This window comes from Syngnathus typhle, linkage group LG15 (genome assembly GCF_033458585.1).
Source record: "Syngnathus typhle isolate RoL2023-S1 ecotype Sweden linkage group LG15, RoL_Styp_1.0, whole genome shotgun sequence".
Taxonomy (NCBI): Eukaryota; Metazoa; Chordata; class Actinopteri; order Syngnathiformes; family Syngnathidae; genus Syngnathus; species Syngnathus typhle.
The window spans coordinates 8151435-8164803 of NC_083752.1; the positions used below are offsets into that span (position 1 = coordinate 8151435).

Consider the following 13369-nt stretch of genomic DNA (forward strand, 5'->3'; position numbering starts at 1 on the left):
TTCATTCAGTATATATAGTATCATATATGTTTCTTACATAAGGCAATCAAATCATATAGTAGTACCACACGGACGCCTTTGGTCTTGCATAACTCTTCTTAGGGCATTAGGGGAATTGTCTTAATTTGAAAGGGAGCGTTTTATATTTCCGGAATCTTTCTGGTTTCCTTTAGCTGACTTGACAAATTTATATCAGACTGGCACATTTAAGTGGTGCCAGTCAAAATTCGGGGCGGCTTCAGGACACGGGGCGGCTTCAGGACACGGTGAGCCGTGGTACGTCTGACATGGAAGCAAAATGTGCGTATTTTTTTTTTTTTACTTTGGTACTCGACGATTATAAGAAAGATTTCACCTAAATACCTGATGCTGCTCTACACAATAATCTCAATGTACTTTTTGGAGAGAGGTTTTTAATAATATTGTTTACATTTATGCATATGTATAATAAAAGATCGTATATGGAAGTATTACACGTGCCCACACTGACATTTACATAATGGACAAATAATTTCATGTATAATGGAGATGAGGCTGCAAACAAATAATAATAGCTGGATTTAATGTTTGTACTCTGGTTCACATTTCAGCATATTATTCAACCTATCAAGGTTTAGACAGCAAAAAAGTCAACAAATTTTTCCTGAAGCCATAATTTATTTACATAAACACAAAAAAAGTTTCCCTTCAAAATAATCAGCACAGTCCACTTCATTTGGTTTGTGTCAAGTGTATTTACCGCATTTGGCAAAAAGAGTTCAGACTCTTTAAAAAGAAGGTCTTACTCTTGCTTTCCAAGAAGATACATATTTCATCATTTTTAATCCGTCCGCATCTGGAATGTTGCGTTTCCTCCTTTTTGTTTGTGGACCAACTAATATGCACGTGTACACATTTACAGTATATACAAACCGATGATGACAAATAAGCATGAGCTTACATTCAAACGCTGTTATTCTAAGTTCCTTTTTGTATTTGTCTTCTGTAAGGGTCGAACATAATATAATGTTAAAAATCAATTCAAACATCATCAAAATATATCATATGTTGTCATTATTGTATTATGCTTGGTGTTTTGGCCCTAAGGTCATCTTTAACTTCACACGAGTCGTCATTTTTCTGAAATGTGCCGCAAGCTGACTCAAGAATTAAATAATTGTCTGGTCAGGAAACTGTCACATTCTACCACGACTCATGATCCACTGAGCAGATATAATATCACTTTTGGTAAATGTAATGTAACAAGTCATTCAGTCCTTTCGCGCCAAAAGCTCCTGTGGCGATGATGTAATAGATTAATGGCTGAAATGATCTAAAGTTTTCGGATCTAGTGTAAGGAACGTTTACTATATCTGAGACCAGATAGGAAATGAGTTTGTGCAGCATTACTATAAATGAAGGTTACACACCAGCAAAGCTGTTTTACATTAGTCTATCAGGACCAATCTAGCCCATCTTCTTCTGTCGATCCAGAAACTTCTGTCTTCTATCAGGAGGTATCTCATCTAAAGCGATGCCGTGATTACTTCCTCTGTAAGAAGAAACACAAACAGGCACATGATAAAAAAAAAAATACGATGCTCGATGGTGACAGTGGCTTATAGATGTCTTAAGAAATCCGCATTCAAAAGGATTGCAATGTGTCTTACCCTTGAAGGTCTGGTGGAATGGGCAGAGGTTTTTTGAAATCTTCCCTTCCCACCAACCAGTATGTGTTCTCCACACCTTTTCCCTATTGAACAAAAGAGCATCACGTTACAAGCATTCTGTGCATTTGTTGGTTTTGTGCGTTTTACCCAATTTACCTTTAATTCCGTCAGACCTCTGACTTGAATTTTGTAGCCCATCTTCAAGCTGTTAAGGATGTCTACTGTGATCTGGTTGACATGTATTCTGTAAGCTACACAAGACATCCACACAGCCACAGTTAATATTCACGTAGACACAAAGTTGAGTGATCCATTTGGCAAAAAAATGTGATTATGTTTGACATGCGCGATTTGTGTTTTCAACCACTTGGAGGCAGCAGAATACAGATGATTGCTTCTCTGTGTTTCTTGACGTCTCACACTTGCTCCATATGTAAAGTGTCTTGAGTTAATCTGTTATAAATTGGCGCTATAAAATGAAACGAGCTTCAATTTTATGTAAGTAATCTTATGTAAGTGACGCAAATTTATAATTGAAGTTCTGTTTTTGGATAAAAACATTTTTTTTTTCTAAACTAATTCAAGTAGAGTATATTTGCTTCTAAAAATCCCATCCGCTCACACCTTAAATATACTAAAAGCTATGATTACAAAACACTTGAATTTCACACACATTTTACAATATCACAGTCGAAAATAAATGGCTTACTTATATTTTGACTTGGAAAAAAATACATACATATAAATGTAGTGATGACTCTCCATCGCTTCCATTTACTACCCAGGCTAAACTGAGCCCCTCCCAAACATACTAAGATGTTGGTGGATTTGTCACCAACATAATTTCTTGACACTAATTAATACTTTCAGGGCTTTGGCCCCATCCAACAAGAAAACATATTTCTAACTGTGCAAATGGGAAGTCAATCAGCATCTTGGGACAGACATCTGGTGCACCTGAGAGGGTTCCAACGAAAGCCAATTCCAACCCAGCATAATATTAAATATCAAGGGTTGGTCTGTGCATGTGGCATTTCAGGTCATCTCCTTAAAAACGAATTTTGCACTTAATTCCTGCAACATGCACGGGGCCACTAAGACATCGCAGCTTATTTATAGTAAAACTTTGAATTGACCTCTAATTCTGTTTATAGTCTTAAGAGATTACAAGGACTCGCCACTTAAAGCCTTGTTTAGCTTCAAGCAACATGCACACACCTGTCCTCAGCCACATGTTAGTCTTTGGGGAGGGGGGGAACCCACACAAACGTCCTCTTCTCCAAGAAAGGATGTGAATTCATCATGCATGTGATGATACTCACGCAACCCGGTGGACTCCATTCGAGATGCTGTGTTGACTGTGTCTCCAAAGAGGCAGTAGCGAGGCATCGTGAGGCCCACTACTCCTGCTACGACTGGGCCTGGAAGCGCATACACTGAGGTTAATATAGTTAAAAAAATAACAAAACAAAAAAACAATGACAACTAAAAGGAAAAAGAAGGCTAACTATAGTTAAAGTGAACATTTCCTTTGTTTTCATCTTCATCGAATAATATCATACATGAGCTTTCGGAGTTCATTTTAAGCCTTTTTTTCTATTGCTATACAGAGGAAGGAATGTCGGGAAGAAGACAGTTCTCAAATAATTGCTTTTTTGAGAATTGTAGTTTACTGTAAATCAAAATGTGCTTCTTAAAAAATGAAAGCGTGACTATCACTGGACATATAGCACTGACTTGTGTGTTAATTGGATGCCAGCACTCTAAGTGGATAGCGCTTTGCTATTCCAATAAGACGTTCCAGACGAGGATCAAGGAGGTAAAAATACTTTTCTTTTCCTTAGCAGCTTGTGTTACCTCATGCGAACCAATCTCCAAGAAATTAACTTTTTTTTTCCTCCATCCATCTGCTACTTTACAAGCAACAGATGAGTTTTCCATACCTAACTAATATGCTTTGAAGCATTATGTGAAAGGTGGGCAGGATTTGTGGTGCATGTTTTCTGAAAACAAACTTTGGAGTCATGAGGAAATAAAAATATTTGGACGATATGAATAAATAATGTCCTTTTATGGCATTTTAACAAATTGTACTCTATTCATGAATAGTTTTAAACCTGCAATTGCTCACCAGAGTGCAAGCCGATCCGGATCCTGACTTTTAATTCAGGCATGTGTCTCATCTTGAAGGTGCCGATGCAGTGGAGGATGTCAAGCGACATGTTGGCCATCTCGGCTGCGTGACGGTTGCCGTTCCTATTGGGGACTCCGGAGGCCACCATGTACGCATCTCCAATAGTTTCCACCTAAAGACCCCCAAAATGAAAGACAATAACCATCATTTATGTGTCCCCCAAGGACGACAACACGACACTCACCTTGTAGACGTCATGCAGACCGATGATGGCGTCAAAGAGCGTGTAGAGGTCGTTCAGCAGGTCCACCACCTCGATGGGTTCGCTGAGAGCCGAGATGGTGGTGAAGCCCACGATGTCGCTAAAGTAGAGTGTGACCTCGCTGAAGTGCTCAGGCTTGACCGGCTTGCCTGTCTTCAGCGCCTGGGCCACAGACCTGGGAGAAAACACAGGGAACATCGCAAAGTGACTCCAACACGAGACTCCGAGCCACCTTCCTTAATTTCCAAAGACGGTGCAAAGCTTAGCAACATTTATGCTTGGCAGGTACGTTCGTTACTTCTTCTCAATTGCACAATACCGCCCAAAAAAGGAACGTTTTAATAAAACTCAATTATGAAGAAATAATTCTACAGATGTAGCAGCTGTAGCTAATGTCGTGAATGTTGTTGACATAACTCACTTGGGCAACATCTGAGCCACCAGTTGATCCGTTTTCTGTCTCTCCACCTCCAACTCTTCCGTCCTCTCACGGATCAGATCCTCCAAGTTGGAGGAGTACTGCTCCAACATGCGCAACATTGAGTCGATGATATTGGTCTTCTTGCCTTTGGTGACGCTCTTAAACTGTTGAGGCAAAATGGAGACAGAGTGACACCCGGTTGCAGTGCACGTGTCCACCCGATGTGTTTTTGCGTATTTTTACCTGTTTGAAAATATCATGAAATGTGGGCCTCTTTTCAGGTTCTTCACTCCAGGCCTGCTTCAAGATTTGGATGACGTCCAGGGGAGCCTGATCCACTGACACGGAGGGGCGGCACAAAGGAGGGGGGTTTGTGACCTTGCTGATAATCTCTGCCAAAACACACAGACAACACTGACATAAACAATAAGATCAAGACGCACATGCAGATGGAAAGTTTTGCTGTTATTTATATTACGGCGTTGTAGTGATGAATGCAAGGTTTCCGCCACAGTTATAATTTCCTTTCACTAACTGATGCAAGACTAAAAATATACAGTGATCCATAATGGGTTAAATTCTTGAAAATGATCCAACACCATGTTTTCTTCTCGAGGTAATTATGAATAGCACACACATGGCAAAATATCTGACATCATGGCCATATCACTCACCTTTGGGTGGCATATCCAGCATACAAAAAGGAGCAGAGCGGGAAATCACTTCCTGTCCAATGATGGAAAAACTGTAGACGTCTCCCAGAAACGTCCCCTTTCTCCGCAGATCAGCATTGCGTAGCATCTCAGGAGCAGTCCAGAACAGATCTTTTGGTTGAAGCCAAAGAAGTGAAGATAAAACAAAGATGCTGAAAGTTATTAATTATATCAAGAAAAGGAACATGAGACCTGATATAAACTCACTCTCAGGCTTTTCCTCGTCCATGCTGATGCCTTGGCTATTGAGAAGTTCATTGAAGCCATAATCAGTCACCTTCAGCACAAAGCGCCCGTCCACTACACAGTTTCGGGATTTGAGGCGTCCATGGATTATTCCTCGATTGTGCAGGTACTTCATTCCCTGTTTAAATGTGACGAGTGAGTCAACACTGTTGACAAAGAGCACTACAAGCAAACGTGTGTCTTTTGTTTTTCCTGTACCCTGATGAGATCCATCAGCAGGGACGACTTGAACATCCAATCCAGACGTACATCCTCATTCATGAGCAGGTTTTCCAAGCTACCTCGGGAGCAGTGTTCGGTCACCACTCCAAAAACACCAGAGTCGTTGAAGAGTCCCAGGAACAGATTGAGATTCTCGTGCCTCATGTCTCTGAGCTGCAAGAGTTAGCCGCACAACGTGAATGCAAGGTAAAGCATTTCCCATGCAGAACTTCCTTCTCAAGACACCAACCTTGATGAAGACTGACTCAGTGCTGCTATTGATGCTTGTTGCAGATCCAGGCGGGCCTTTTTTCAACCAAACCCAATCACCCTGAGATTTACAGAAAACACACTTTTACGATGCGAACAAAAACGCCAACTAAAACAACTCTCAAGTCCAACTCACCTCAAATATAGCAACATTGGAGCTGTCCGGTGAAGACGCCAAATAGCTGCGGCCAGACACTGAGTGGTGAGACGTCTTCATGTCCAGTTGACTTCTCATGATGCTTTCATCATTCAACTTCTGCACCCAACAACATATCACAACAATTAAACAAATTGTATCTATTGCAGTAACAAAAGTATTGGTACATCGAAACAATGGACCAAGTAGAAAATGCTAGCGAGATAACAGTCTGAGAACTGACCCTTTTGCTGATTTGAGTGTTAATGAAGATCAGGTCATCCAGAGTCAGGAGTACTTTGTTAGATCCACCGCCGTCTCCAAAGGTGAAGCCCACTCTGCCACTTCTCCTAAATAAAAAAGACAAGATATATCTTCGCACAGGCATTAGATGAATGAATATTTCTTGTCTTGACTATACTGTACTTGAAATGAATGATGATATTTAGAGCACCAGCAACCACCATAGCCAAGAGAAGGAAAAAGAAGATAGTGGTAGAATCCATTCCTATGGAAGGACAAAGGATTCACTACAGTGGAATGTGAGTTTTTGTGATGACCCTGAGGCCTCACTCACCTCCACTGCAGGCAAAATAAGGACTAAACCAACAACTGGAATCGGTGTAGGGGGTACTGCCGGCAAAATGGATCGAGCGACCGAGATATTTCAACCCTCCAATCCTGCCGTTTGTGTGTGCAGCCTCCAGAACATGAGTGGAGTAGAGAGAGTTTCCCATCCCGCTGTAGTCCAGCACGACGTAGCGAGCCTGCATGCCTTCCCGGTTCCTACCCGCCCTCAAGTGCTGATTGAAGCCCTCGAATTCAAAGCCCCCCTCGCTGGCGCCGAGGAGCTCACCGGTCACCCATCTGCCGGTATTCGCGCGGGCCTGCTCAGCCGCCATAGCAATGTAATACATCATGTTGTAGATAGAGCCGAAGAATGGCGAAACCTAGAACGGGAGACAGATGGTGATTATATGCCAATGTGAGCAGGGAAGGTGGTTCCTTAAAGTCTGGCATGATCTGAGCAAATGTTCTCACATGCTCTGCTGGGGTGCTGCTGCGGATTTCGTAGCTGTTCTGAGCCTCTTTGAAGGCCTGATGAAAATTGCGGTCTCCAGAGTCCATGGTAATGGTGAGAACCCCATCGTAGGCTTTCCTCAGGTTGGTGTCGTTGCCGAGGGTGTAGTAGAAAGCGTCTTTATAGGGAAGTGAGTAGAGCAGCGTGTCATAGGGGATGAAAATGTAGCCGCGGTCGATCATTCGCATGGCCAAAGCAGTTGTCAGAAGTTTGTGCTGGGATTGGCCACCAATCAGGACGGAAGGCATGCACATGATGATCACTGTGAAGAGAAAACGGCTTTATTAGCGACTCATCAGGGTTGAGGTTTTTAGTGTGAAGTGAGGCGGCTCACCTCGAACCCGATCAGTTTCCCGGACTTTTGTCAAGGCCTTCCTCGTTCCGTCCTTGCCCGTCTCCATGGTCACTACAGGGGTGACGGGCAGGCCTAAAGCCCTCAGAGACGAAGCCAGCTCATATCCGGTGGCCTCCCAGAGATCATTCTCCTCCGAAATGATGGCCACGTGGGCCCACCGGAAATAACGCAGCACTGTGAAAAGGACACGTGAAGACAACGGCTGTGGGCGGAGGAAAGTGGGGTACATCCCTCCGTCCTCCATGTTTGCTTTCAGGCAACTCCAGGAGAGGATTCCAACATCCCACTCTTTAGCGTACAAAGCAGCTGAAGAGCAGTATCCCGGGTTGGCCGGGCCTAGGAACGCCGCACCGTAGCCTTCCAGCTCAGCGAAGCGGGCCATGGCACGGGATGACTTGCAGTCCTCGTTTATCAGCGTATAGTCGTACCAGTAGCCTTTGTTAAGGTGGGGGTCCTTGTTGATTCGTGCAATAGCCAGGCGAGCCGCTGAGTCTGGCAGGGCTTTGGAATAAAAAGGGTCACAAGTCCAGGGTCCAACTAGGGCCACCTTAAATGTGGTAGCCCAGGCTTGACATGGTAGGGATGAGATTAGGAGCAACGGCATTAGGAGCCAACTTGCCCAACAGCTCTTAGAACGCTGCACCGGGTACCAGGGCCGCTGTGGTTTTAACATCCACGAAGATTTGGACCAGGAAAGAAAGAAGAGACGACAAGACACACCATTGTTTTTGCACATGTGTCTTTTCCTCCTCGGTTTTAACGAGTCGTGTTGCCATCGAGGGTGGTGGGACAGGTTGTGCAGGAAGCGAGGGTCTCTGTGACTTGCCATTCTCTGGCGCAGCTTTTAAGATGTCCTCTCAGGGAGGTGATGAGGTGCTACAGTAGCTGGTGGGAGGCCCTCCCTTGGCACTCAGCAGTCTTTCAATCCTAAAATGGAAAGATGTCGACAGTGAAAGATGTCCAAGTATTAGATTCAATACCGTAATTTTCGGACTATAAATCGCGGGTTTTTTTCATAGTTTGGTGGGGGGGGGGCGACTTATACTCAGTAGCGACTAGGGGTGTAACGATTCATCGATACACATCGATAAATCGATATAATGCTCTACGATTTATTGGCATCGATGCTAAACGTAAACATCGATTTATATCGCCGTGTTTGACCTCGGACATTAGACGCGACTTTATTTTGAAATCCAGTTCATTGTTGCTTGCTTCCTCTTTCCGGGAGCAGTGCGCGCCATTGTTGTGCTGTGAGCAGAGCAGGCACGTGAAAGGGGAGTCGACAACTAGTACGCGGCTCCTGGGCTGGTGCTATGGCGACGAGGAAATTTGCTCCCCTTTAGGCTTCAAGTCATTCGTTTGGAAGCACTTTGGATTCCAAAGAAAAGATGGCTCAAAGGACAAGACACGTGCAGTTTGTAAATCCTGCCATGCGATGATCAAATATTCAGGGACCACAAATCTCGCCGCACATTTAAAGAAAAAACACGACATCAAAGTTCAGTGTTAAAATAAGCACTTTGTATACTACAATACTCTTGTAATTTCCTAAATAAAGAGTTTGCAGTACCTTGTTGATTTTGCGTATGAATTGTTATAAATCAGGATATTGTTCTATATTTTTTATATAAAAAAATATATATATCGATCGTAGAGCACTATATTGTGATATATCGTGAATGAATCGCAGCAGGCTTTAAGATATCGGCAAATATCGTATCGTAGTTCTTTGTATCGATATGATATCGTATCGTGACAAACCCCGCGATTTACACCCCTAGTAGCAACTTATATACATATATATGTTTTTTTTTTACTTTTTTGGGCATTTTATGGCTGGTGCGACTTATACTCCGGTGCGATTTATAGTCCGAAAATTACGGTACTTTAACTGGGAAATTGTCACCAGAGACAGTCACTGATCACAGCATTTTATAAGAGCAATTACTCATCCCTACTCTGTATTATATATATAAAATGGACGTATCCAAATGTCAAGTTGTCTGAACAAAATAATCTGCTTATATTCATTACGTAGATATGATGAATCTCATCGAAATAGCCACTTGGATTGAGTCGGAGTCTTTCAGGTACATTGGCACAACTCATCATGAACTTTGACCCTAACTTTAAGCATAATACAATTTCAAACCAACATGCACCTGTGTCCTCAAGTGATGTAGCTGATGCAGAATTACTTGCATGCGCTTAGCAAGCCTATTAGCGCTGCTATGGCTATACAGGTAAATCTGGCCTTAATGTCTATTTGGTCTGTCATTGCTTTTTCCATTCAAGGGGTCACTCAGACTACTGCACTTACAATCTCCCCCTTAATTTGCATTGGCTGCCCTGAAATTTTCATAAAATGTTTCCTTAGCCCGGCTGTGTGATTACATGGTTGCAGGGAATTGACGTGACTTAAAGCTCACTTTGCTCAAGTCAAGGTCAACTGCGATCAGCCTTTAAAACTATTTCCAGTTATAGTAACAATGACATTCTTAACTGGACAGATCAACAGAATTGAAAATGTTTTACCTGAATTGGTTCTCGATATAGAGGATCCATGTCAACGTTTCATGTCGTCCAGATTCTGGCTTCTTTCCAGTTATTGTGATAAATGTCATTAGTCATTCAAGTGAAAAAAAATATGATCTTCAAGTTTAAGTTCCTGTTTAAAAATGCAGTCACAATTCCATATTTCCATTTGTTAAATCTCCCGTCACTTGTTGCTTCCCAGCCTGGGACTGGGACTCTCTCCAAACCTTAGGAGATGCATGAGAACAAGAGCCAGTTAAAAAAAACAAGTACATTTAAGAAAAAAAAAGAAAAAGAAAACGGCGGTTGTAGATCCCTTGGATAAGATAATAGGTAAAAGAAAACGGAAAGGAACGGGGAGGACATTGAAGTTGTGACTTCTCAGCCTTCTTTAGCTCTTAATCCATACTAGTGTGGGAAGAGTGAATGCGAGGGAGGGCTCAAGGAGATGAGGTGAAAGTTGGGATGTGCACGGGCCATCGACAGGATTCCCACAGAGTGAGACATCATTGTGCTCCTCAGAATCAACTTTGCATTTTTTACAATCATAAAAACTTAAAGCATCACATAACCCCCCGCCTAGATACAAAATGATTACTGTACTGTTTTGAAATAACATTCTACTGTATCATCTTAACTATGCTTCATTTTGTATGACTGCTTGTCTTCAGTGGGGTCAAAGGTGAGCTTCCACATGGCAGTGCCAACCACAAGCTCAATGCCCGTACATAATCTGAACTCTCTTTGGATGATGGCTCAAAATAACCTGAGGTAAGCTACTCCCTAGCCTGCCATGGCTCTTGTCTTCAGTCTACAGCAGCTGGAATTATCAAATGGAAAAAAACTCCCCATTTTGCGAAGTGTACCACGTTCACTCCGGCGTTATTGTGGAACTTAACATCTATGGCTCTCATCCACATTGAAGTGAGATAATATGTTTGTCCTGACTCGCACACTGATAGCTGCCTCGCTGCAGTAATCAGATTAGTCAGAAGAGGCTGCGCTAAACTCATCTTGCTGCCTGCAAGCCTCTTAGCGACATGGCTAACGGCACTGATGGAGAGCCTCGCCAAGTAAAGTCGGCCACGCTCGGCAAAGAAGCAGCTTGTGCCAAAGATGAGGAATCAGCAATGGCAGCGTTCTGCACTTTTGAACTTGACACTTTGGCAGTCAGTGTGAATATAGAAGAACATCCCTCCGGGAATTCCTTATTCTCTCAGAGGAAGTTTCTGCCTATTGCCAACAGGAATTAATGAGGAGGAGCCAAAGAGTGGCTTAGACATTTGCCTCCTTGGTGACCTCACCTAATTGCTCAAGTCTATTAGCATTGGCACTGCCACAGTGGCACCATCATGTCTTTCCAGGATCACAACTTCACAATGGAATTTTCAAGCCACTTTCACAAAATTGCTTGTTTGTGTTGTATGTGAATTATGTGTGTCTGCTGGTTTTATTGGTTGGCTTGCTGTCCCTGGTTATGTAATGCTGTTTATCTCATTTAATTAGATAGATTTGAAATTGGTTATAGGTATGCTTTTGTTTTCATCTCATCTTATCTATAACTTTGTTAAGTCTCGCCTATGCAAGCATGACTTTACGACAAGCTCACATTCAATAGTTTGTAAGCAGGGAAATTGAAAATTAAACTTGAGTTAGTTTTCAGGAGATAAACAGGAAGCAATAATATGTTCAGATCATACCAACATGCACTAAATAACTCACAGCCATGACAAAATTTGTGATGGACACAAGTCAATATAAAAGTATGAGTGTATTGTCAGCTTCTAAAAATCATAACTATTAGCTTTCAATTATACACTTACATGAGGAAGTATTTCCTATCTTTTTATCAACAATTCAAGGTCTGCCGTGGCTTCCTCTAGTGACCCATATAATTCTACTTCGGGGCTTTTCTGGGATATGTTTTTGCAGCTTCCCAGAAAAACAAATGTCACCGCGAGCAATGGCTAGAAATCATTAAATTCATTAATCGATTTTTTTTAAAAAAAGTAACCTGACATACTTTGAAAGGAAGCAACTATTTAACTCTAAATTTTGTAATTAATTATTTCATTATTGTACATTTTCTGCTTTAAAAACACACATTAAAACATTTTGGGGAGGCAGACTACACAGTGGCACACAATCCTAAACAACACAAAGAGTTAAAGGCTCAAAAGTTGAATCGAGGTGACTGGACACTTCTTGTTTGTTGAACACGTTCCACGCTTAATCCAAAAGGCTTCTTTGGTTCTAATTTTTTAGGTGTGGATTTAGAACCCGAGAAGCTTTTTAGATTAAAGGTGAAACGTCTTCAACAAGCAACAACAGGAGCAGTTCCCCAAGCGAACGTTTGCGGATTACCATGACACTGGATGACTGAGAAACTACGATGACAAAGAAAGAGTTGAACAGGCCCAAACCTGTCAAAAGTGACACATTTGACATGTCTAAGAGTAAATTCTGAGTCAGGCAACCATTTTTTAAGCATTTCTAGAAATGTGAGCATAATCATCCCCAAAAGCCCCAAATCAACTTTTCTGTAAAATAGACTAAACATAATTTAAGTTTACTCAGTAAGGAATGTTCTTAACTTTTGGAAGACAGGACTTTTGGCTTATCATTCTAACATCCAATCAGGAGCATTGTTAGCTTATCAATGTACGGATGTTGCTTCGTATGAATGGGGAGGACTGTCTCTACTGATGTGACTTTAGCAGATTGTATCACTGGCAACGTTTGTGTCACACAACACATTAACTTTGCATTGCTAAACGTGTTATTAACGCAGAGTATAGGGAGTAAAGTCAGAGCTTGACTCTGTACAGTTGAATAATCTTGATTTTGTTGTGAACCCCCGGCCAGCATAGTGTAGTCTGCTTGTCTGATAAACATACGTATTTTTAATAAGGTAAACTAAACGTCTTCTCCAATCTACCATGATTAGATTGCCTCTGTGCGTTTTACTGGATGCGAACCTCAACAGGTCAATTTGATGATGCCATTGTGATGTAGCCATGCTTATCTCTTACATGGACTTTCTCACAACAAATGTTCAGCACAGTGATTACAAACTAGAATCTTAAGAAAGAGGGACTATGCTCACCATTTGACTGATTGGCAGCTTGTGAAGAATTTGGCAAGCTATTTTGAGTTTGTTTTGTATTGTTGTGATGTTCCTCTATTATATGAATATATGCATCCATTTTAATTGTTGTTCTAGTTTTCTGTTTCCCCAGTCGAGCCCGGAAGTAAGATGCCGGCGCGTGCACACGCAGCGGCCTCTCTGTCCCGAACGGTGTTTTGTTTTGTCGTTTAACGTGGGTTTGTCCGACAGTTTTGTGTGTTCGTCTCGTCGCACCG

At 42.0% G+C, this 13369-nt stretch overlaps 1 protein-coding gene and 1 long non-coding RNA gene across 2 annotated transcripts; one reads left to right on the forward strand and one right to left on the reverse strand.

The window, feature by feature from the left end:
- Positions 1-201: 201 nt before the first annotated feature.
- Positions 202-6054, forward strand: LOC133168043 (uncharacterized). The gene is made up of 5 exons (XR_009718142.1): positions 202-300; positions 3840-3931; positions 4008-4330; positions 4748-5833; positions 5921-6054. It is a non-coding gene; the product is annotated as an uncharacterized LOC133168043 (long non-coding RNA).
- On the reverse strand, positions 486-13251 carry gucy2d (guanylate cyclase 2D, retinal). Its single transcript, XM_061299269.1, has 20 exons — positions 13113-13251; positions 10007-10233; positions 7448-8395; positions 7074-7375; positions 6610-6982; positions 6459-6540; positions 6277-6382; positions 6033-6152; positions 5877-5957; positions 5624-5800; positions 5387-5543; positions 5141-5290; positions 4710-4858; positions 4467-4630; positions 4028-4220; positions 3781-3955; positions 2972-3070; positions 1806-1900; positions 1650-1732; positions 486-1531 (listed from the first exon to the last, which is right to left on the reverse strand). The coding sequence occupies exons 3-20, from the start codon at positions 8295-8297 to the stop codon at positions 1447-1449; spliced, it is 3441 nt and encodes a 1146-aa protein (XP_061155253.1). The 5' UTR covers positions 8298-8395; positions 10007-10233; positions 13113-13251; the 3' UTR covers positions 486-1446.
- Positions 13252-13369: the final 118 nt, after the last annotated feature.

What these genes read in the sequence shown, in the direction of transcription:
- gucy2d (XM_061299269.1), bottom strand. Translation starts at nt 8,297, where the DNA reads ATGGCAAGTCACAGAGACCCTCGCTTCCTGCACAACCTGTCCCACCAC. An exon ending in AATATCATCATTCATTTCAA is followed by an intron (nt 6,383 to 6,458) that starts GTACAGTATAGT and finishes TTTTTTATTTAG; the next exon opens with GAGAAGTGGCAGAGTGGGCT. An exon ending in TGCTGATGGATCTCATCAGG is followed by an intron (nt 5,544 to 5,623) that starts GTACAGGAAAAA and finishes ACATTTAAACAG; the next exon opens with GGAATGAAGTACCTGCACAA.